Source organism: Anopheles coluzzii, chromosome 3 (assembly GCF_943734685.1).
Source record: "Anopheles coluzzii chromosome 3, AcolN3, whole genome shotgun sequence".
Classification (NCBI taxonomy): Eukaryota; Metazoa; Arthropoda; class Insecta; order Diptera; family Culicidae; genus Anopheles; species Anopheles coluzzii.
The window spans coordinates 71,070,791-71,094,650 of record NC_064671.1 but is presented as its reverse complement, the minus strand read 5'-3'; the positions used below and the strand labels follow the sequence as shown (position 1 = coordinate 71,094,650).

General features: G+C 44.7%; 1 protein-coding gene across 2 annotated transcripts in view; it reads right to left on the bottom strand.

Annotated features, from left to right (window-relative positions):
- Positions 1-23,860, bottom strand: part of LOC120954970 (uncharacterized) — a 76,697-nt gene that overhangs the window by 41,904 nt on the left and 10,933 nt on the right. For both annotated transcript variants that reach the window (XM_040375358.2, XM_040375359.2), the window contains exon 2: positions 10,345-11,329. In XM_040375358.2, coding sequence (XP_040231292.2) covers positions 10,345-10,418 — 74 coding nt within the window. In that variant the 5' untranslated portion in view covers positions 10,419-11,329. The remainder of the gene's footprint in view (positions 1-10,344; positions 11,330-23,860) is intronic.

The window sequence follows — 23,860 nt, the reverse complement described above, 5'->3', positions numbered from 1 at the left end:
AAATGCAATTTGCTTTAAGCCTTCACCACAAAGAAACAAAAAACAAATACACCCTTACAAGACGAGTCATTACGAGATCCTGCTGAACTGTGTGGAGTGTCGCCTGTGATGTTACCGTAAATTAAACGCAACAACCAAAATAGTCATCGCACAAAAATTCCTGACAGTCTGGCTCTGTTAGAGATGAAGGAATACATATTGTCGTCCATAGTTCTTGATAGTCCGAAAGAATTTACGCTCTTTTCTCCATTCTATACGTGATCCAAGTAAAATGCCAAGGAGTATCCAGCCCATGATGTGATCACTGTTTCTCCCAATCTCCACCACACGTTCACTGATGCTGTTGAGAAGCAAAAGAATATTCCCAACTCCAAATGTGAGCGAGTCTGTCATCTGTCATAAATTGTTATTTTGCCATATAGTGTTTTTTTTTTTACAACAACACTCCACACGATATCCAAAACGTGAACCGAGTTTGCAATCATCTGCGTCCAATGGAACATCCGCTTCGAAAGTGCTTTTCCCATGGTATCATATACCACACAGCAAATTCAACATCGTCCATCATACACCCTCCTCCAGAGTGGGAAGTCGCAGAAGGAATGACTCTCCCTCTCTCTCCCTCTCTCTCCATCTCTTGTTCTCTCTGTGTGCGCATAAAGAAATATGCAAATCCGATCGATTTCTGCTCGCACCGAATGGCGCAATATATTACACTCGTTCGTCGTTGTTGCGCGCGGTGCAACTTTGAATAGGTTTGGGAGGAGGGTTTTGCACACAAATGGCGTTATTTAGCGCAGAGCGTGAATAGTAAAGAGTAGTGTTCTGTGTCTAGCTTTGAAATTTAATCGCATAAAAGTACAGCCAACCAGCTTGTCCAGAAGTCTATAAAACAAATGACGGATACTCGATACTCTCTTACGCATAGCATTAGCGCCTAACGCACTGTTTATTGCGTGTTGTTTGTGGAATCATCCGTAAAAGAAGTCTAGCGTGGAAAAAGCAAATTTAAATTAATCCCAAACACTTCATCATCAATTTAGTATTCAAATTTTTGAAAACACCAACGCTTGTTTTGTTGGACTTCAAAACTCTAATTCGCACTCACTTAGCAAAGGCTTGAACTTGTCCACGATACCACATTCCATTCATAGAATGCAAACACACACACATACACCTGCACAAATTAATCGCCAACACAGTTCGGTAGATGCTAAGCGGCTTAGCCGTACATGTAATTGCCAAATTATGGAAAGCCAAGCGGTGGCCGCATGCTGGTCTGCAAATTCTTCGTCCGCCGCATTTACAGGCGGCAGTGACTCACCCCGAACGGTAGAATATTGTTATTGTATGCCATCGCCCAAACATAGGTTAGCCAGAGCACCGATATATCTATTCGGAATCAGTTTCATTGTGCACCACTCATCTAGGAGTGTAGGCTGGCGCGGCGTAAGCGCAGCAAAAGATCTGCAGCAAATGATCTGGAAATTATAGATTCCACAAGCAGCGCACGAAGCAGCACGCGAGCGGTCAGGTCGATCGTGGACCCAAACTCCTAACGGGCCAAGCCCAGGGCAACGCCCCAAAACTTTGTGCTGGAAGGGTTCTATCCTAAAGCTAAAGCAATCCCTTTGTCGAAACATTATACGGTAGCTTAACTATAGTCCGCGCTGGAGACGTAAAAAGGCCAATGATTGATTGTATGCTATCGCCTTGTTTCGCTTGGTTTTAACCAAACCCACAAGCACACTTTTTGCTGGATTTTATCAAGCAATCGAAAACGATACTGAAAGCGAAACAAAGACCCCAAAATACAGCCACATCCGTTATGAAATTCAATGTCAATTCAACAACACATTTCCATTCGAGTTCTGCTGTTAAGCAAATCGTAACATGTCGCAAAAACATCGTTCGCTGGTTTGTCCACCAGTCTGTCTAATTGGCTTTGGTTTGTTTGTATTTAAAACAGAGACACACATACATACAATTACATCCAATAACACAGCCGAAAATGCCATTCGGCAGTGGGCACTGTGCCAACCAGCACGGTGAGTAGGTCACATTGTTTTCTCACAAACCAACGATTGCTAAAACATAAAAAGAAACCACAATGTCCACACCATAATTCTTTTCCTCACTCGGCACACTCGGAGGAGCAGGGCAAACTGTCCCAAACATTGGTAGTGCGGCGAGTTTGCCGGAATGTTGGAATTACGTAACCTTTTTGACCACAGGCTCCCCACCGGTCCATTAAGCATTCTTCCGTCCCCGACGTCCACTCCGAAATGTGGAGAGCAAACGTAAACAAATCTGAGCACCAATAATTCATCCCATCTATTTGGAGCCCCTCGCTTTGTACTCCGAGTGGTGGCGAGTGGCGAATCAGCGTCGATGAAAGCTCGCTATAAAACCATAAACTACACGCAGCCATCACAAAGCGCCTCCAGTTGCCCCTTTTTGAAACTCTCTTGAGGTATGCAACAGTGATAAGATTACATTTGACAGTGCCATGCTCACGCAGGCACGAGATAAGCCGTCGGGACGTATAGTTGCACCCCAAGAATGGTGGCAATAAAGTAAAGACATCGGCTGAACTTCATATTCCTCCACCTTGGTCGCTACGACGTTCCAGCGAGACGCAACGACGCCATCAAGAAAAACCCCGTCCTTCCCGTCCCGTAGGTGTGTCTGAACGAACCGATCTTTCTGTTCTTAGCAAGCGAGTCACACTGGCTTGGGCTGGGGAGCTGTTGTGACCCATAAATCTGAAACCCGGGGCGGCCCTGTAACGACGTAAAAAGTCAACCAAACGTAGAATGTCACTTTTGTGCTCACTCGCTCTCTCTCTCTCTGTGCATGGCAGCGGGGTTAACCTTCGCGCTCGAACACCCTTTAAAAGATCTTGATTTATGATATTCGGATGCCACAGAGCCGAGTGAGTGAAGTTCACTGCAAAGTGCTCTATAGATACACTCTCTTCTGCTCTCCCTCCACCCCGGTGGGGGTTAAAAGCGATGACGAGAAATGGGAGGTTCGGTCCGATCAGGTCCCTAAAAGACCTTCGCCGCCGTGGAGTGGCTTTGTCGAATCAACATAAAAACAAAAGTCATAATTACATTCGCCGCCAGTGCTGGTGCTACGCCGAGTCGAGCGAACAAAAATCCCATCTCGTCTTACGGTTTGGTCTCCCGTTGGCTTATGCAACACACATACTGCTACAATCGGTTGGCATGCCGAGCAGAGCGACAGTGGGAGTGTGTCACCGTGGTTACTCTGTTAGGATCTGATATTGTACCTATGCCTTTCATGTTGCATCCAAATCCCATGACTCATCGAAAAGGGACAACATCCGTGCGACGAAATGTGTGCCCAGCAATAGGACACAGAGAGAGAGGGCAAAGTAAGATGAAGGCAAATGATAAATGTAGCAGAAAATACCATCAACCACAACTGATTCCACTCGTCTGAAAGGGTAGAATAAATACAAACTCTGCGCCTGCTAGGGTTTATTTGGGATCAGGCACGCACAGATCCACACGCTGCCGTCGGGGCCACCAGGCAATTGCTGCTGCATCGCGTCACGCTTCCCTTACAATACGCTAGATGGCAGCACGTGTACGTGGTTGAGCGAAAACAGCTGACACGAATGTGCGTTTCAGTACAGGAACCGAGTTACCAGCCCTCGCCAAGCTAATAGAGTTTGCTTAGAAGCGAACGAGCTTCCACATACGAAGAGGAAACACACTAATTTATGCGCACGCACTGTGTGGTGCAAGTCGTTAAATTTAATATTGGCCCCAATTCCCTACTTGCACTTCCATTCCAAGCGACAGACTGAAGCAGCTGATCAAAGAGAAGTGCACTGCTGTGCTGTGATGACGATGATGCGTAGTGCTTGGACGCAATGACACCCCGAGGGGTCGTCGGAGTCGTGGTGTTCGTACAGCGCGGTTCAATGTGTCGAAATTATGCGGCATGTACTCGGGTTGGGTGAGATAAACAAGTTCTCGTTGCGGTGGTGCTCTGTTCGACAAGCTGAAATATGCTTGCTTGAGTAGAGTTTAACAAGCCCAGTCGAGTGCGCCCCGGTCGAGGAGGACATGTTGTTTGGGCATTGTTTACAAGTAATGTATCGTGGATTTATTATTAATTTATCAAACCAAACAACCCGAAACGATGTTTAATGGTCGCAGTAATGATAATGTTGATGATCGCTAAACTCTTAAACAATGTACTTAAAGAAATTTCTGTTAAGAAGAGGACAGCAATTAAAGCACGGCTTTTAAGACTTCAAGGCTTAGAAGAAGTGCTTCAAAGCAAGAACTCGGCAGTCCATTTTCCAATGCAAGTCCAATGCATCGTTTAACGGGAGCATTCTTAGTGCATTTGGAAACTGCTATCAACTGACTGCAGTCAACAAGCACCTTCGCCATGTCCGAACCTTCCATTAACTATTACCCACGAAAAGACTCCTTCGTCAGTGCATCTTTCTGTCCGTGCTCTTGTAAAATTACACACGAATCGCTTCCCGAGTCGATGACGTGCACGGAAACACAAAAAGATATGGACTACCTACTCTGCACAGACAACACACCTCACCTTCCTGGGTAGCTGGGTAGATGTGTGCAGAAGCAGAACCTCAGGCCTGCTGCTGGATGCTGTGTGGTCTGTGTGTTTGTAGCTTCCATTTCGATTACGTGTTTCGTTTACGTGCGCAGTGAATTTATGATCCTCCAACCCTACTAAACATTGCATCAACACAAAGCGCTCAACGGACCACCCGTTTCTTCACTTTCGAAGCAAAGATTCAGAACATTTGGAAACAAGAATAGCCAAGAGAGCTCCACTGCTACGCTACTGCTTTCTCCAACCGTTCGCCAACTTTACCAACAGCTCCACCCCGCTTCAGCTTGACACGTGACGGTTGGTGCAACTTCGAGGCATGTGGTGTTGTGGATCGTGTGATTGTGGTGATGCAAAAAATATTAGCCATCCGTATGCCGTAAGGGCTCTCTCCAGTCGATTCCGGACGGAAAACGTGTTTCTGCCGACCATGGGGCTGCTTGTCGGACGTCACAGAACGTGCACGGAAACGTGGTGCAGACTTTCCAAACAGGGCCGTTTTCTGGAAAGTTCATATCAAAACCGTACGACACCTGACCGCATTGCGATGGACTTTTATGCTTCCTGGCGTCTGTCTGTGCGGCGCATCGTTCAAAAGCTCCCACACGGAAGCCCAGATAGGCATGCAGAACTTCACAGGAAAGGAAACTGACAGGAAGGGCGCACTGTTGGAAGATTTGATGCTGATTTCTAATCTCGTTCTCTCGGAGTTTCTGGACCTCTCTAGGCAATCGAGCTCTGCTCTGGATACGTGGAATGTCCGCACAGACCTGACAGTTGCAACGTGCGGAACAAATGACACTCTCTGTTTCGTCTAGTTGTTTCATCAAAAATTCATGGGACGAGCAGGGGTTTCGGGTTCTGATTTTAAATTATTTCAGCTGTAGATCTCTACAGATTTAAGGCGCATTTTATCAAGTTGGAGACAAGACGGTATGAACTATTAAGCAATTATTGTACATCGTTTACACGAACAACAAACAACTCAACTGTTCCGCAACCCAAAAAAACTCTAACTGGATCAAAACTTTGGAAAAAACAGTTTGTTTGTCCAACCACAACCTCAAACTATCGCTTCTGTGTGCCACAACAAGCAGCAGCGCTCGTGCGTCCGGGTCGTTCTGATTCTGATAATGCACCAACAAACAGGCCAGACCCGCGCTCGGTCGTACCGGTCGTACAAAAATGCAATCCACATAAACATTAAACTTCTCCGGCCCGGCGAACCGTTTATTGCACCCCGCAGTCCCCGAGTTGAAGATGGAACACCGCCGGCGAATGGCCAAACATTAGACTTTTTTTTACTTTGCCTTCCTTCTGCTCTTCCCTTTGGCATCCACATTCGCTAAAACCCGCGCAGTGGCGATGGCGTAAAGAAGTCACATAGCACAACCACTACTGCCGCTGTGCGCGGGAAGCACTCTCGGGGCACGCACGGCCAAGCATAAAACCCAAACCTCCGATGCGCCGAAAAGCATAATCAGGACCGCTTCACAGCACACTCAAGCACACAGCTCGTCGTCGGGGGCACAAGCACAGGCCAACCAAACCTTGGGCCTTCGAAATCGAAAGTAAACAAACAGAACGGGGACGGGGTAAAACAAAGAGAAAGAAAGAATCTTACACACACACACACATACACAAAAACCTCTGGGAGAGTGCAAACGAGCCACAGGGCCAAAAGGTCCATTTTATCGCGCTGGTCCACATAGAGAGGCGAACCGGCCGCGCAGCGGACGACCGTACTCTTCTTTTCCGGGATGTTGCGCGGGTGCCTCTGTGTGTGTGTGAAGCGTTTTTTCTTTGCGATTGCGACTGAGCGTTTTTTGCCTGCCTGCCTGCCCTTCTTGGCATGCCTGGCCAAGCCGAAACCGAGAGCAGCGCAGATGTTTTATATCAAATTAACCAATTAACCAGCGGCTATGCGCTTTGCGGTTGCGTAATGCGCTGCTACAACATTCGGCGTTGACCCAAACGAGCCCTTAAAATCGTTCTCGGCTCAATGTTACCAAACAGGCCAAGAAAGGAAATATTGAAAGGAATAATAAGTTTGTCTTTTTTGTTGTAACACTATTGGATTATTGGAATACATTTAATAATTGATTTGAAATCATGATGATAGAACATGATGGACATGATTGGAACTAAAATATATGAATTTTTAATCTTTAGACCACTCTTCTTTTTATGATATTATATGTTACATTCTGTGACAAACAAACACACAAAAGAGCAACAATCTTACTAGAACGCTTGAAGTCACGATCAGAAATAAAACTCGCTTTCAGCCGCTACTCTAACTCTAACCTTCCAAAAGGAAAATTATTAAAAATAGAACCCTCAACACACAATGGCGAACGGCTCACTGTATCCCCGGGTTGCATCTTCAAAACAAAATCGAGACCGAACAACGAGATGAATCATTGATTGTCTTTCCTCTCTTGTCCACCCCTCGCCATCAACAAAAAAGACTCGAGAACGTGAACGTGGATGTCGATCATAATCGATACTTTGCTGCACTTCTACGAAGAGAAGCATCGCGCGAGAGTGGGAAGCGGTGTGCGCGTGATTAGCCTACTGGCCAGTCGAGAGAGAGACATAAATCCTTCCCCAGGGCATGAAGAAACAGCACCGGGTTTCATGAGATGCTGCTGCTACGTTACGTTGTGGTGCAATAGGAAATCCAAAAGGTTTTGCAGCTTCAGCTACACTGCTGCTGGATGGGTTCAAAGCTGGTTATTAATAGCGTTTCGAAGAATCATGTTTATCACCTCTACCGGACTGGGAGAACCGTGAGGGGGGCGATGCCGGGATTTTGGTCTTCCCAACCCCGAAGACGTTTCATGCACGAACAGCGATCCGCACCAGCAGTAGTAGCAACAGCACCATGTGTTCACTCTCGCTTGGTCCGGGCTGCAACGCACGAAAACGAGTTTGGTTTGCCAGCCATCATCGGTTTGCTTACTTTACAATCTTTGGCACAACACTACTAACCTCGATTTCAACTTCAACCTGCCGGTACACAGTCGGAGCAGTAGTGTAGCAGCAGCGTACTGTGAATGCAAATTCAGTTCAGTTGTAGTGAGTGTGCGGGTGCGCTCTGAATGTGTTCTTAAACTGCTGGCAAAGAACAGGGTAGGAAAGGTGTGTAAAGCAGTTTTTGGAGGCCACAGAGGCTTGATTGTAGTCGACGATCAAGCAGACTTGTTTACCGGAAAGGCATCATTACCACCGGCCATCAATCAGATCAAGCTGCCGATATAATTTATGAGCAGATCAAAGTGAAATTGGACAAGATGAATCCTCTATTGTCTTAAAGGTTTTTTTTGAAGCCGTTGGAAGAAATGACGTTCTGTGTACATATCAGATTTTGAGAGACACTTCAAGCAAACCGTTTCGATGATGGTTCCTTCCTGATAACCCTCTCCTTATCATGCCCTTTCTATCGGATTTCGCCAAGAAGGGAACCTAATCTTTTCGGCACACATACATACAGTTTTACGCCAAGCATGCGAAACCTTTTCGTCCGAATTCCTTTCTAATGGTTTCCCAAACTCCAACATATGGGCTGATAGGATCAGGCGGGTGCAAAAAAAATCGCCTCTCAAATAGAAACAAACAAACGGCACCGTTTCGTTGTGTTTGACAGATAATATATCTTTTTCCTTCCACGTTTTACACGCTTCTTGCGGACCATCCGGAGGAGTCTGTGCCATAACCCTGAAGCACAAGCACATTCCAACATCGCCAAACATTCACGCTGATGGGGCTGTGAAATGTTTAATCAGAAGATTTGTCGCGAGGGCGCGCGCGCGCACGCTCTTTACAACAAACAAACACACAATGCCAAAGATATTCGGTAACGGTGACGTAGACCCGCAAAACGGTATGTCTGTGTGTAAAAAAATATGCCTCAAACAAGCCGGGTGGTAATAAACAAACAGTATAGATTTCTCGTTCAACATGGTCCACTTAAAACCGGTGTTCACCGTTTGCCGTTTAGACGCTGTACTTGGACGAAAACATTCATCATCGAGCATTCTGGGCATATTGGCAGGTTGACAGATTCAGGATTCAAGTGTTTGGAAAACTTGAAGGACATATTGCTGGTCCTCTGATGCTCTCGAATTCACCATCTTTGACATCTTGGCCACCCAGACGATAACCAACCGTTGCTGTCATTTTACTGCAGCTTCAGAAAGGCTTCTGTCTGGTTCTATGAGCAGTATGAATTATTGAACCAGACCAATTGTTGAAGCATGCAGTAGACATAAACATTGACGTATAATCTTAGTATCTAGCCAGGAGACAACTTTCACCAAATGCATCCGTAGAATCAACTAGACGAATCAAGGTTCGAGAGGTATTGTTGGATTAAGGTTGAAAAAATCTTTAGATTTGTTCCAACTTCCAAAAGAGAAAAGGGAACTGCGGAATGGCATAGCGTTATGCCCTATATACAGGTGCTTTCCAAATCTAATGCATCTCGATATTCCAACCACTACATCCTGTACCAATTATTTAGAGCAATAATACATTCTTACTTGATTTTTTATCGCGAAAGCCTGTTCAATAATCAATCGTTGCCTTCCAACATTAAATTGATGATCTAAGGCTTCAAGATGATTCAACAACCATTACGGAAAATTGCCGGATGTGAAGAATTATCCTATCTTTATCGTTCAATGTTTCCTTCGTGGTAAGTTACGATCATTCAAGATGACTCCTGAATTGTAATTTACAAACGCCGCACATTTGGTGCCTCTTCTTTTATACCTCAAGTTCTTATCAAATAGGTGGGGCACAATTATTTACGTAAGTTGCCTCTGTATGGGCACGCTTCCGGGCCAGGCACATCAAGTATATACAAGAAGAGCTTTATTTTTCGCTGAATCATTCGGCACGATTTTGTGGCTGCCGATCGATCGAGAACAAACCATCTCCAATAACAGTATCATCCGGTGGATTTCCCTTCGTCTCATACGATTGACCACAGCACCTCCCCACCCTATCGATCGGCTTTCAACAGTATCGAGATCATCCGCTCGTGTAGCATAACATACAACAAGGAGCATATGGGGCATCGCGTGGGCGTTATAAAAATCCCTTGCACTGTAAACAACCTTCACTTGTCTCGATCGACACCGACACACGGTCGCGGTTAGTAGTAGGAGGAGCAGCAATACTAAAATGTCAAAAACCAGCGCTGATCGAATTAAACACACACGCCTAAACGTCGGTAAACATAAATTCCCCTGTCCAGAATGTTACATCTGGAGGCTTTTTGGGGGCGGCCAAGTCCCTGTCGGTCATCAAATCCCACGTCTATCAACGATCGAGACGTTGTAGGGTTTGTGTGTGTGTGTGTGGATGATTTGAAAGGTGATGGGAAAATAAAATCTAATGCTCTTCTGGGCGGGCTTGATGGATCTTGTAACGGAAATAAATAATCAACATAATCATCATGATGTTTAGGCTGTTGGGCGTATTTTCACTTGCTTGATTTACTTTCTCCACCGGGGCGCGTATATCCAGAAGAACATGCAGAAATCATTCCAATTTCTGGGGCAACTTACCTAAAATATAAGAAACAATAGAATCATTAGAAAACAATTCCTAAACCATTTACATATGCATTATTTTTTGTAGGTTAAAATCATACCATGGCAGTTTTGTTAAGCGATGTGTGTGTGAGTGGTGAAAACTCTTCCTTATACTTACGTTGTGTCCAGGTACTGGAAGTACTGATAGACCGGTTTCCGGTAGAGGAATCCTTCCGCTTTTTCCACCATCATAATATGTTTTCATATAACTAAAGCGTCGCAAACCTTCGAAGTACGTTGCTTCACTATAACGCGTTGCGTACTAAAACGCCCTATTTAATTCTTTATCTTACCGGAACTATCGATTTGTTTCTGTTTACACTTTCCAGTGTGTATCTTTTCACGCAAACTTCCGTCGATCAATTAGACACGGCGATTATGCTTTCACTGGCGATTTTAATGAGCTCCGCGTGCGTAGTGGACTGCTTATTAAACCCATTTATGATGCCACTTTACGTCAAACCGTAAATCAAACACTTTCGATGAGGCGCATCCTTTCGCAATGTGATAAAGCACGAAGCGTAAAATGGTCGCTAAACTTTTTAACACAACAGCAACAGCAGCAACACCAACACGCTCTGATTATTTCCGCCCTCGCTGAGTGTGTGAATGAGCGAAGAAGCTCTAAATTGCTTGCCGTAAATCATTCGCGGTAAGGAAAAATGAGCCGCTGGCGCGCTTTTTACGGCTATTTTGACAAGCGGATCCGAGTGCTGCCAGTTTTCTGTGCTCGTTTGCTCGTTAAACTTCTCACTTGAGACAAAAAAAGGGAATTAGCCACTACGCAAACCGCTGCAACACATTTAAGTTGTTTCTTTCTTCTTTTGTTGAGTTGGCCGGTTGGTGCTTATTAAAACTTTCTCCGCCATTGAGTGAGCGAAAGATTCAATTTTATAAGATCGTTTCCGTTTTTTCGATCTCGATGCTTGTCGGGTTTTTTGGTCGTTTATCACAGCTTTATGCAAGAATATGCGTCGGCATATGGTACACACTCGTCTCGTAAGGCACCGATTTATTTCCTTTCTTTCTTGTAATGCGTGAACGAGCTTGGTTCTATCGTTCGGCGAAAATTGCTTCAAGAATAGACTGATAAAGTTTTATATCTGAAATGAAAAATTCAATTTGCTTAGCGTGTGTGACTCGTTGGGTTCGTCGAATTCCTTGAGTTCGTTTGTAATCCTTTTGTAGTTCACTTTAACCATAACGTAAAACAGTGCGTCAACTGCGATCATATTGACAGCTAAAATCGTAAAACACGAGAACATTTTCTACAATTGTACTTCAATTCTACATCGAGTTTTGATAAATTATTTAGGGCCATAAACATAAGAAACATTCCTATTGAACAAACAAAACATCATTTTACATGCATCGCTCAACACGAGCATGGAAATAGAAGATGTTCAGACACGCGATGTGCCGAAAATAAATACATCACTATTCTCACCATGTGCATTTGTCTGCTCTTGAGAAGCTCGACAAGAAACAACCGAAGGGACGATGCCTAGAGCCGACGGCGAACAACACACTGCGTCCTTTTGTGGTGCATTTCGGGTACGATCTACTTGAGAAGCAGCATGCCTCCTGGCACACTTTACGACATCCTTTAGCGTGAACGGAACATTACAAGACTCAGTTGTAAACATTGTAATTACCTCGCCTGGGCTTTGTGTGGTGGCTACAATTACCCAATCTGAAACGGGTGTTGTTTCAATGTTCTGCTTTGTTCGGTTGTTCTTGCAAACCCTACCCTCAAGCAGATAACGTGTGTTGTTTCTTCTGTTTAATTTATGTCCCGCTAGGACTTAACGATGACACATGCGGTTTGGCATGTCTTCAAGAAGGGTGTTTATGTCTTCAAAACGTGAAAATTATGTCCCTTTAGCAAGAACAACGTAATTCAAAGCGGAACGTAAACCTTTTGGCTTTCAATTTAACAAATATTCTTCAAATCAATTCTTTCTGCAGATCAATACGTATGCCTAAGCTCATGTCCATCACATCATAAACATAAGCGGCACGACGAAAAATAGATTCAAACTCCAGTAACAATAAACATATTGTCCAGATTACTTCCTGACATGGAGCAATTTTTAACAGCCGCTTCCTGTTTGTCAATAGCCATGCCAAAGCTCCACAAGGAACTAAGCGTCAGAAAACAGTGAAAGAATTCCATTTACAGGCAAGACTTCATTAATTTCCACCAAATATAGTGGCACGCGTGAACGGACCAACCCGGCACAAAACCTGCCCAGTAAGCCAGCCGCCGTCAGCGTACCATGAACTGTGCGCTTCAAGGATAACGGTTTGATAGTAAAAGAAATAAAAATATAACAACATGCCCCGGTATGGCGTACAGGATCAATTTGTACAACATTCGGGGCGGACAATCATTGTACACCGAGGTTTAACACCTTCCTTCTTCAGCAAAGTCTGCCTGGTTAAAATGCACATCACACAGCCAAATGCCGACTGCGTAAGACAATCCTCCAGCGTGTCCCAGTGCTGCAGTGAATGCGAATCGTCAAAACAACATCATTTATCATGACGCAGCGATTACGGCGTCAGAAGAGCGTTGCTTTTTTTTCCCTGTACAGAATCTTCGAAGGTGCTTGGTGCTGCCCAGATGTCTAGTGAAAATACTACGGCAGGCAACTGGCAGGCAGTGAGATGAGAGTTAGTAACGCATTAACCACCAATTGTCGGATCGTTTGCCACATTGGAAGGTTGGTGTGTGTATATGCGGTACCAGCACCACCCGGTCGTGTACCATCAGCACTTCCTGTAGTTCCTAATTTGGCAAGGCGTTTAACGCGTTGTTAATAACACAGTGTGTGCATGCCCGGTCCGGCTTGTCTGAATCATGAGTTATAAACACACATACAGACGGGGGGACTGGACATCGTTTTGAACAGCACATTTCACAGCACACACAGCTTAAGAACATTCGGCCGGTGGTCATTAGCATACACCCCGACCGCGTCGTTGCCATTTATGGAAGTTGGTGCCGTGTCTGGTTGCAGGATTTAGTTCCAGAACACCCCCCCTCCCTCCCCAGGGTTCCGCTTGTCACTTCCCGACCTGTTCAACAGACCCGGGTGTACTGCAGCTTATACAGACGGCGGTACGATCGATCAGAACAATCCGTAAATCGATAGATCAATACTCAATTGACGTTGCATCAAGGGCTATAATTGCAAACGATGCTTTTCCTAGCTGAAAGGTGTCTCTATACCGTTTAGCAGAGCGCAACGGGGTATGAGACGCGAGTGTCTTGAACAGATTATTAACATGCTGGTAATGATGGTCGTGTTTGATGGGAGAGACTGTGGTGTGTATGACATAGAGTCGGAGAAATCGTGAGTTTAAAACTTCCCAAGAATACATTTCCTGGGCGCCAACATGTCTGACACGCCTAGTTTCTAAGTGTTACTCAAGGTACGATCAAAGTCACGGTGTTGACGGTGATGACTTCCGTTCCGCCAATAATGTACCAAGCACAAAACGTGTGTAACCGATGTCAGGGAAGTGATTGTTTTCGCATGTTTATGTCCATTTAAGGCACAGAGGTTTGTGTCCAGGCTGTCCAGACAGAAAGTGTGGAACTCCTAACACTCCAGCCACGAAGATCATCATCATCTCTCAGTGCCATTAGGTCGCCAACATTCCCACCCAGCAGCTACATTAGACCATTCCCAAAGTGTTTAATAATCATCCTCATTTCCATTTGATATACCGTGGCGCACGGAAAACTTTGCTGTAGAAACGCTTATCATCTCAACAACGCGCAATGGATTCGATAAAAACACACAAAAGCTTGGACACTTCGGCCGTCGACGAACTAAAAGCCGTATTGTGATACGTCAACGCATCACTGATGTTGCCGCGGTTGCGCTTCGGTTGGTGTGTTGCTTAATTGACACAAATTGCTCATTTTCTCATCAGTTCCGCCGCCACAGACAAGCCGACACACATAACCTTTTTCAAATCGTTGATGACATCGCTGCAGCACCCGAAGCACCACAGAGACATTAACCGGAGGAAGAGAGATGCAAGCGGACCGAAATTCCTAATGCTACCAAAATATTAATGGTGATATCTTCCAGCGAGAGAGGCTCTTCGCATCATTTTGAAGGTTAGAAAATATGGGCCTAAATTTGTGTTGATGACCACTATCAGTGTGGTGCGCACTAAAAGCGAGAGGGGGACACAAATCTTTGCTGGAGAGCTCTCGAGAGTTACAGCGATGACGACACTTCCAAACTTTAAACGACCAATTCGAAGATCTCAACAACTTGGAGGAAGTCCACTAATTCTATGTCTAACTGTGTTGTTGGTTTGCTGCCGAAAGTAAAGAAAGGCCTGTCCGCGCATCAAGTGCGTCCTACTTTGGTGGTCGTCACCGCGTTTGAAGCCCCCGCGCAACAGGTCAATTTTCCGACCGGTTGTGTTGCATTTCAATCACGATAATTAGTCGTCCCCCGTGTTTCCTCTTCTCCATAAGAAGAGCTAGAAGTATATAGTGTGGGGAGGAGGCAGCCGCGGCTACCGTCAAAGGCCGGCTAACGGGCCGAAATTAGAAAATCAATCGCACAGTTCCGGCCACCGTGGCGTGGCGGTTGATCGTTTGAGAAGCAATTGATCCACCAGCCCTCCCTCTGAGGTCTGGTCTGCTGTGCATGGCATAATTGATTTTTAAACAAACCCTAATAATGATATGCAAACACAGTGGAACGCCCTCGGTACCACAGTCAGTCAGCAGTGGACCCCGTTTGCAGGTGTGCCCGCTATCTGTGGTACGATTACATCAGAAGCTCCGGGCTGCCGCGTACAGTGGGAGAAATAATGTCATTGCTAGAAACACCCGTTAGGCCCCTCACACTGGCCTATAAAATATGGCAGCAGGTAAAAGGCACCAGGACGCAGTAGCATAAATTCTGTTGGAGTGTTTGCCTTATTTTATCGATAAAAGCGGGCCACAGAATAGTTTAGAGTCGAGCTAGCTTTCGGTCGTTAAAGCAATCGTTCGGTATCAATAGTGTGCGGAACGAATCTATTCCGCCTGAACGACAAACGCGAGAGAGACGAGAGTGTTGAGACATACCTTAATACACTAACTGCATTAACACTTTCTAGTGCCTTTTCCTGCTGAATCAATCATTTCTTTGAAGCCACAAAGAAAATATTGGAAACAAAAATAAACACTCTTACCACTAATACAAAGGTTACACAAAAGGATTGCACTTTTACAAACACATCGTGTCTGACATCGGCAAAGTCTAATAATGGCTTGCAGTTTTGCTCAAGCTGCAAGCAAGAGGTAATAAATGGGAGGAATAAGACAAATTCCTGTCCATTAGTCGTTCCCTCTGCGCTCTGTTGGTACAAATAATTATAAACGTATAATACTACATTATTCATACAGGAAGGATTTGTGGATGCTCTCTTGTGTTTATCTTCACTGCAAGCCCTGCTGCTCTTCTTGAAAGGCTGTGAACTTCTTGCAGTGCCATCCATCAAGAAAAAAAGCAACCGACTGCAAACCGCCGGTTTCTTCCAATCTTTAAAAGATGCCTCTAAGTGTTGCAATCGTTTGCGTTTTCATTCCTGCAATATTCTAATTCCCAACACGCTGCGATATTGTTTAACAGTGATTTCAGCCCGTCTGCTTGCTGTCATTCGTGGTGGTCGCGCGAAAAACATTAGGGTGACCATTAATAATCCCTCTCTCAGTGCGCCCAGAGAAGAGATGAAAAACTCAAATGGATATTTTTACTCCACGTCCAAGCTCCAAGCCCTTCTCCCTTTCTCCTACCCGTTCAAGATTTACTGTACCTCCTTTCTGGGTCTGGGTTCCGGTTCCCAGGACGCAACGGCCGGCTCAATAAGGGCATCTGAACGAATAGAACACAGCACAAGCTGGGCTCCACCACGCTGCAGCGCGTTGTGTATGCAATTTATTAACTACCATTGACAATAAAATTAAAAACTCATAATATCCGTTTCAACGGGAGGTTTCCGTCGTTCCGTTCTCTCTCTCTCTCTCTACACTTTTTGTGGTCGTTCCTGAGGGTGCACTGCACCGAAGGCCTGTACCACCACGTGCCGCCGACAACAAAACAGACGACGGGACAGCAAACGCACAGAGAACATTCACCCGAGTGGGGAAAGCTAGTAAAGAACGGTGATGCATTTGGGGAGACGTGCATGTACATGGACGTTCCTGCTTGAATGGACAGGGCAAGTCCACCTCGCCGGACGCATTTTCCGGTTTCCGTTTCAACGGCCAAAACAGCGACGACGAGCGTACGGAATTTATAGGCAAAGGATGTAACTATAACTAGTGGAATAAATTTCAGCTGTTTGGAAAGGGCAATGAATGCGATATTCCGGGAGTGAGTCATGCATGTGTTTAATTTTGATGCAAATATTACCGTCGAAAGTATTGCTCAATTACTGGGGAGCTTTCCAAGGTGGTCGCACAACATTCCTTAAAGGAAGAGCTGCGAACAAGACCCTAAAAATGTTTTCTCAAAATAACCTCCTTTACATAATGCTTAACACATGTGCGGCTAATGGCCACAGAGTGCATCGAGCGACGAATGCCTTATGGTTTGCAGCAGCAGCCTGCACATAATTAACCGTAAACATTATAACGAACATCAAGCTGACCGAAGCCATTCCCTAAAATTGCCTTCTTAATGCCATCCTTAGCACATACACACCGTACAAACAAGCAAAAGAAAATACCACATAATGCTCTCCCATGTGCAGCAGGATGACAATTGAACTGCTGTTTGCCATTATGCTGACACTGTATCACAGTTGGGCATACACACACAGCACACACAGCCACTCCACACGCTGTCTGTTTATCATCGATCAAGCGATCGTTGATAAAAGTCCAACGCGCGCGTAAACGTTTGCATCTGTCTTGGGCAGGCCCTCGTTCCCGTACCCTACACCACACATGATGCGTAATGCACACGGAAGAGGCATATAATATGAACAGATGAGCAGATGCAACACCACACCAATTTCATTTGAGTGTGTACTTGAGCAGGCTGCTTCCCTTGCAGTAGATCATTTCGGGGGGACGCCGTGAAATTTACTTTTCACACCCCGGGAGAGACTCCACACGGGTTATTGAACCAAACCGAGGGGTGTCCCCGTTGTCAAACGATAACAACGCTTAATTCTTTCCCCTCCACTGCTCTATGGGACTCACACAAACGGTCTCACATGCGTGGAAGATTGACCAGGGTGTGAACGGGAAATGTTTAGCATGTGTCAACGGATCGAAGGAGAGAGATCTAGTGCAGCGGAAGCTATAAAGCAGGGCGTGAGAAAGTAGGGCGACGATTGGGCTGTTACACGTGTTTTTTTTTCGGTGCAGCAAGATGGGGGGCGTATTCTTGCTGGCTAGTAAACTTACACTTTTATACGATTGCTAAATAACAACAACACTGAAAAGCGAAAGTTGTGAAATAGGGAAATCGGTAATGCGCACCCCGGATGGACTTTTCAACAAACTGTTATTGAGAGCTTACTAGAGACAAACAAGTCAAATTAAACTCAACTGACGAGATGTTAGACTGTCACAAATTTCAGTTTTTTGTGTGCTTTTTATCGAACTAAGATAATTCAAGCACTAGAAAAGAATTTCAACCAAATCGGGACATAACATTTTCATGGATTGAACTCGGGACCTTTGTGTCTCTGTAATAGTGCCCTAACAACTACACTATGGCGTTTATCAGATTAACCGCCATTAAAAAGCGTATAATAGATGCGACAGAAATTACTATTCCACACTCAACCGACTCGACTCGCAATTACTCTAGCATTAAATCCAACGGAAAACCGCAAGCAAGAAATTAAATAAAACATCAACCACAAACACAGTCCCTGCCCGTGGGCGCATGTACAGTATCAGTGTATCATGTTTCATTCATAAATTGAGCTTCAAGCTGAAACACATGTCACAGCCAACTGTCAGCTGACAAATGCATACATCCTGTGTCACTGCAGACCCATACATAACACGCACTTATGCTTTACTTTTTCTTTACCAACTCCTTCTGCCCTTTCTCAGCCGTCCCACCACATCCCATCATCATCGTTTTACGCACTTCGCGTGTCCAGCGCAGGCCCATCAACGGTGCCACCCGTAAAGCGCAACCTATGCGTCATGCCGATTATTGGTTACGATCGAAATTGTTAACACCGTGGCTTCTCCCCTCCTGTCCACCAGCGAGCGTCCTCACGTTCACTTCACGATCAACATCTCCCCAGAGGCCCAGAGCAGAGCAACGGGGCCCCCAAGTAATGATTGCCATATTTGGCGTCGAAGTTGATACGTTTGATTGATTAATTCGTGCGCTGGTCGATCCACGTGCTCGTGGCGTTCGAGTTGTCAAAAGCCAAACCAGCGTACTAGGACAGGTTTTTCTTTCCGCTACAACATCGGGTGCAAGAGCTACGGTTGAGAGCTTTACTGTGATGGCACAGCCATCGTTATGGATCCATTATCAGCCGTAAAGCATCGGCACCGGAAATCTAGCCCATCGGAGTTGCCCTCCTAGCTTGATCGCCTTCGCTGGGGGTCGACATTATATAGGCAAACTGTTTGCTTTTGGTACTAAGGTGGTAGTGGATGGAAGTTCTCTGCTTGTTAGAATCTGTACCGTCAATCGAAACTCAATAAATCAACACCAATCAGGGCCGAAGACAACAATGAAGCCAAACCGACAGCTAAAACTCATCATCACATAAAAGGGGCATAAAGTTGTTGTCAAGGTTCGGAGAGGAAGAACCTTCCAAAAATGTGGTAATTATGAAGCTCGCGCTTTTGAGTTAGCATGTCGGAGATAAACTAACACCAACGGTTAATTAATGAAGACTCATAAAACCGCACAAGCAGGCTTTAAATTCTGGCAGATAGGTTTAAGATAAACAGAATTTGAATTTTAAATTTCACATTTTGTCCTGACTGATTTTCAATTTGTTATAACAAAATTTAAGATACTTATACTAGGGATAGTACTATGAACATCATACTTCGGTAAAACGGTGTAGATCGTTACATTGTCTGTACAAATCTAAAAAAAAATGAAATAAAAACAATGTACCTCTGGTTCCCAGAATTACGCTGTTTATTTCATAATCACTTTTACTTCCCATCGCCCAAACCCGTCGTCATCGTCATCAACATAAATATGACGGTAAAATTAAGCACCCCATTGTTCGGGCCCAATGGCTGTGTGCGTGCAATGCGTTGCGATCCTCCCAATCGCGATCGTACAGAACGCCATCCACGCCGACAGGAAGCGTGTGGCTAGAAATTCGCGTACTTCCTTTCCATTTTGCATTGGGCACGTGAAACGGGACTCAGGGGAGAAAGACGATGTGCGAAGAAAAGAGTTGCGCAAAAAGAATCGGCGATCGGATAGGCGTGTGTCGCGCCGACGCTATCAAGCTGGCGACGACGGTCGCGGACATACATTTCTTTCGACATGTGCATTTGAATATTAAAAAAAAAAAGCATACCGAACGCTCCGCCGATCGATTGGTTCGGCGTCTGCTGGGTTAAATAACTGGTGCCAGCGGCCTGGACTGGCCGCAGGAACCGGAATTGTGGTCGAGCAAAACATAAACCAGAAGTTGCACTGGTCGTACCAGAGTTGGCCAGCACACCTTTATGTATGATTTGCGGGGTGTTATGTTAAACGACTGTATTCGCCTCCATTCCGTAGCATATTCTACATTTTCTATATGACACGTGCGCCAAACAATCGACACAACAAGGGTTCGATCATGTATGCAAATTTCATACACTCACACACATATTTTTTGGGCTGATAAATTATGCATGAGTCCTTCATCTCCTTCCGGTCCCCGGTCCTTGGTCCGCACACAGCCACCACCTCATAGCCATTTTTCAGGTGCAGCAGTAGGAGAAGGAGGCCCCAAAAAACGCTTTAACGTGTTTTTAAACGGTACATAAATATGATATTTTATAACATAAACCATTTTTAAAGATATGTTGTTGGGTGAGAGTAGTATTTGGGTGGTCCATTGCGATCGTTTTGAAGTTGTTTAAATACAAACATTTTTTGCAAATTTATGATCGTGATCGATTGTTCAATAACTCAACGCAAACATAGTTTTCATGATTCGTTTTAGCAAAGATGAGTCTTTAGCAGAGATTATTTTCCATTCCAACTCTCGAGCACAGAGCAGAGGTTGAATCGCCCCAAGCAAAAAGATGTTTCGGACATCGCTATGTACTGTCCACGTGCCATAAATACTGTGCCTTTATCACCAATTATTGGGCGCTGTTTTGCTGCCCTCTTTCATGGAATTTCACTTTACAAAAAAGTACACAGAATGCAGATTCAAATGTACCTTTGCATTGGAATGCAATTTGGAAGTAAAAATACCAAAGCCTAACGACATACATTCCACACTACATGGTCACAAATTGGCTTTTAAAGAGATAGAAATAATTTAAGCATATTGATGACCACGAGATATTCCCCTATACGCTTGTGTTTTGTTCGCGATAATTGGCACCAGACCGTCTCTCTCTCTCAAGGGATCCAATCCACCGGACACACCTTGTCCTATAAGAGAGGTACAACCGTTTGAACATGCCATTCATGGCATTGGGGTGCGTACGTTGTGAGCGGTAATTAACAACGATGACACACCTCACATTAAATGAAGCTTTTAAAAAGAAAAAACGATGACAGAGCTAACAAAGCAATTTAGAAGCGGTGACTCAATCAAATTGATTATCTTAATTAAAATGGAAGATATTTAGAAAGTACAAAAAAGCGATACTGCAGTTACTTCAATATATTGCACCCAAGTGCAACGTGCATTGAGGACAGGGCGAGGTTAAGCATCACCAAGATCCAGTAGCAGAACAAGATGAAGTTCATCTGGAACGATGCTCCATTCACCCAACGCGTCACACACCATGAACTGAAACTCAATACCAACGACACTTGTTGCAACTACTACACACGCCCATTCACATAAAATCAGTAAGCATTGAATCTGAGAAAGCTGGCAGATAAACATTACCGGCGTAATAACTCCATCCTAACGGATCCGGTGGCAAAGTTCCCTCCGAGTTGGCCTTTCATGCACACACCCGGGTCCCCAAGGCCCAAGGGTACACACACACACACACCCGATAAGGTGTCAAATATCATCATAAACCAGAAGAGCACTTTGAGCAGAAAAAAGAGGCTCAATGAAAAGCGAAGCTTCTTGTAGTTAAGAGCTCCACAGACTCCACACGAGCGACAGCTTGCTCCACTCTTCGGTAAATCAAGAAAGTAATGTCGGTAGTTTTTCCACAACACACAAACAGACGCAAGGGACAATAGAGAGAGAGAGAGAGAGTCGTCGGTAGCTAAAGCCATATCAGCTTACCACCTCGACACCGTTCAATGCAGCAGCCGTTACTTTCTTGTCGTTAAGCTGGGGTGGAAGCATATCTGGAAGCCTTTTGCATCGTAATAAGCATCTCACACACAGATCATACGTTCTTTAGCCTCCGGCTTTCAGTATCAGTTTGCTGACATCGGGAAGAGCAGGCAACAACAACAGCAAAAAAGAAAACTAAAATTAGCAGCGTCATTACCATCCGATACACACTAGCCACCGATGGTGACACTCTCAGCCGGCTGGGTGAACCCGGGAAGAACGCGCGGTGGTGACTCATTGGGATTGAACTTTTCACGCATGGTTACGCTACCGTTGTGTGCTAAATTCGCCTCTGATGTTTGTGTGCGCGTTTCAGAACAGCGCACGAAAGTCACGGAAGCTGCTGCCTCCTTCACATGACATTACGACAGTAACGGCATCAAATTTCTTTTTAATGACTCCCTGGGTGGAGACTTTATTACCATGCGGAAAAGTTGCAAAACATACTCATGACATATTTTAAGTTTGAACGGAGTCTATGCAGGAGTGCTAAATAGTGTTGAAATATAAACCCAAAACACAAATTCTATGCTGCGCAGTTTTGTATAGTTCTTTTCTATTTCTATGCCACGCTCTAGTCAGTATTGATCAAACATTCTCCGGCAGGTCGGTCGATGCAACACGAATTTAGACAGTATTTTTTAGCACACATCGGAACAAAATAGGCACACCCCGAAATTCCTAGCACAACCTATCGCATGGCGTAGATCTACGCTCTACCCTTGTGTATTTCAATTCATGAAAAAAGATTGTAACTAAAAATATACCCTCTGTGGAAATTAAGCGAAGGACTCAATTACGTACAGAACTGTAAGGGTCTAAGCATTCCCAACAAAATTGGAACTGAAAGCTTAGTTTTGTAACTTTGCATGTCATTTAACTCAACAGATAGGCAACTCGCAAAAACCATCCCAATTCTAAGCGTTGGTGGCTTTTAAGCCTTCACCTCGGATGAGCAAGTTCGCTCGACAGCATCACAGATAAAGTCATTTATTTGGATTTTGCTGGATTAAATCCAACCACCGCTGCCACGACGTCTAACAGCCCAAGCAAAGATGCATGGTTCGCGAAGCTTCATTATGATTTGGGATGAGACAAGCTTAAGCAGGCTTTAAACAGTAAACAATACACACAAAATGAGGTTACGATGGAAAGGAAAAGGATAACCTCAAACTAAAATCCCGCGAAGCCTGTCGAGCCTGAGGCATCAAATGTTTGGTGGGCCTCGCAAATCGCAACAATAAAACGAGAACTTCAATGTTTGCTTTTACGGCGAATCCAAGGGGTGCAAGTCAGGCAAATAAAGTTGCTGTCGTAGCTTTTTACATGATTAATAAAATGTTACGTTCACATTAATTCAAGGGGAAAGGTTTTATTAAAAAGAACAAACGTCGGAACTACTCGCTAACAAAACCCCTTCATCAGCTACATCCGTCGGTAGTTACGTCCGATTCCCTCTAGAATACTATTAACATGAGTTATGGTAATAGTTGGCTGCTACTGTTTCACAAGAACTCAACAGACAAATAGTAAATCCCTTCTGATGAAGTTTCCCCCACGGAGCAGAAAACTTGCGTGGCAGGACGGCATAAATTCTTGTTGCCTCTCCTCCAGTAATGCGTAACATTTGTCCTGAACAAGTCCACTCATAGTGAAGTTTATTTCTGGTAGCTAACGAAATTCGCTTCCTGCTGGGAGATTGACTTCAGCAAATGGTTCATTTGAGTGTCTAGCCGGAAACGGGGTTGGTTGCTGCTGATCAAATTTACACCTGAGTGTTTTGGGAGACGTTAGACCATATAGATTCCGACACCACATTTGGATCTGTAGATTAACTTTAATATTCAACCACACAATCTTTTTGGCTTCTTATCAGATGCCATAACGAACCACTTTCAACTGGAGATATTAACAAAGGTTTCGAGCCAGCTTATCACAGAACAAAAAGTATGACGTCCATTTCTGATTATGTTACGAACGCAAAAAAAAATCCACTGTAACCACCGGTGTTACATATTCATGAAGAAAGGAAGAATGGTTTTACATAACAGGCATGAGCATGACCCTACAGGACAGTCAGCGACAGCAATTGGATGGGCAAGGCGCACGGCACAATGCAAATAAGCTATGCTACC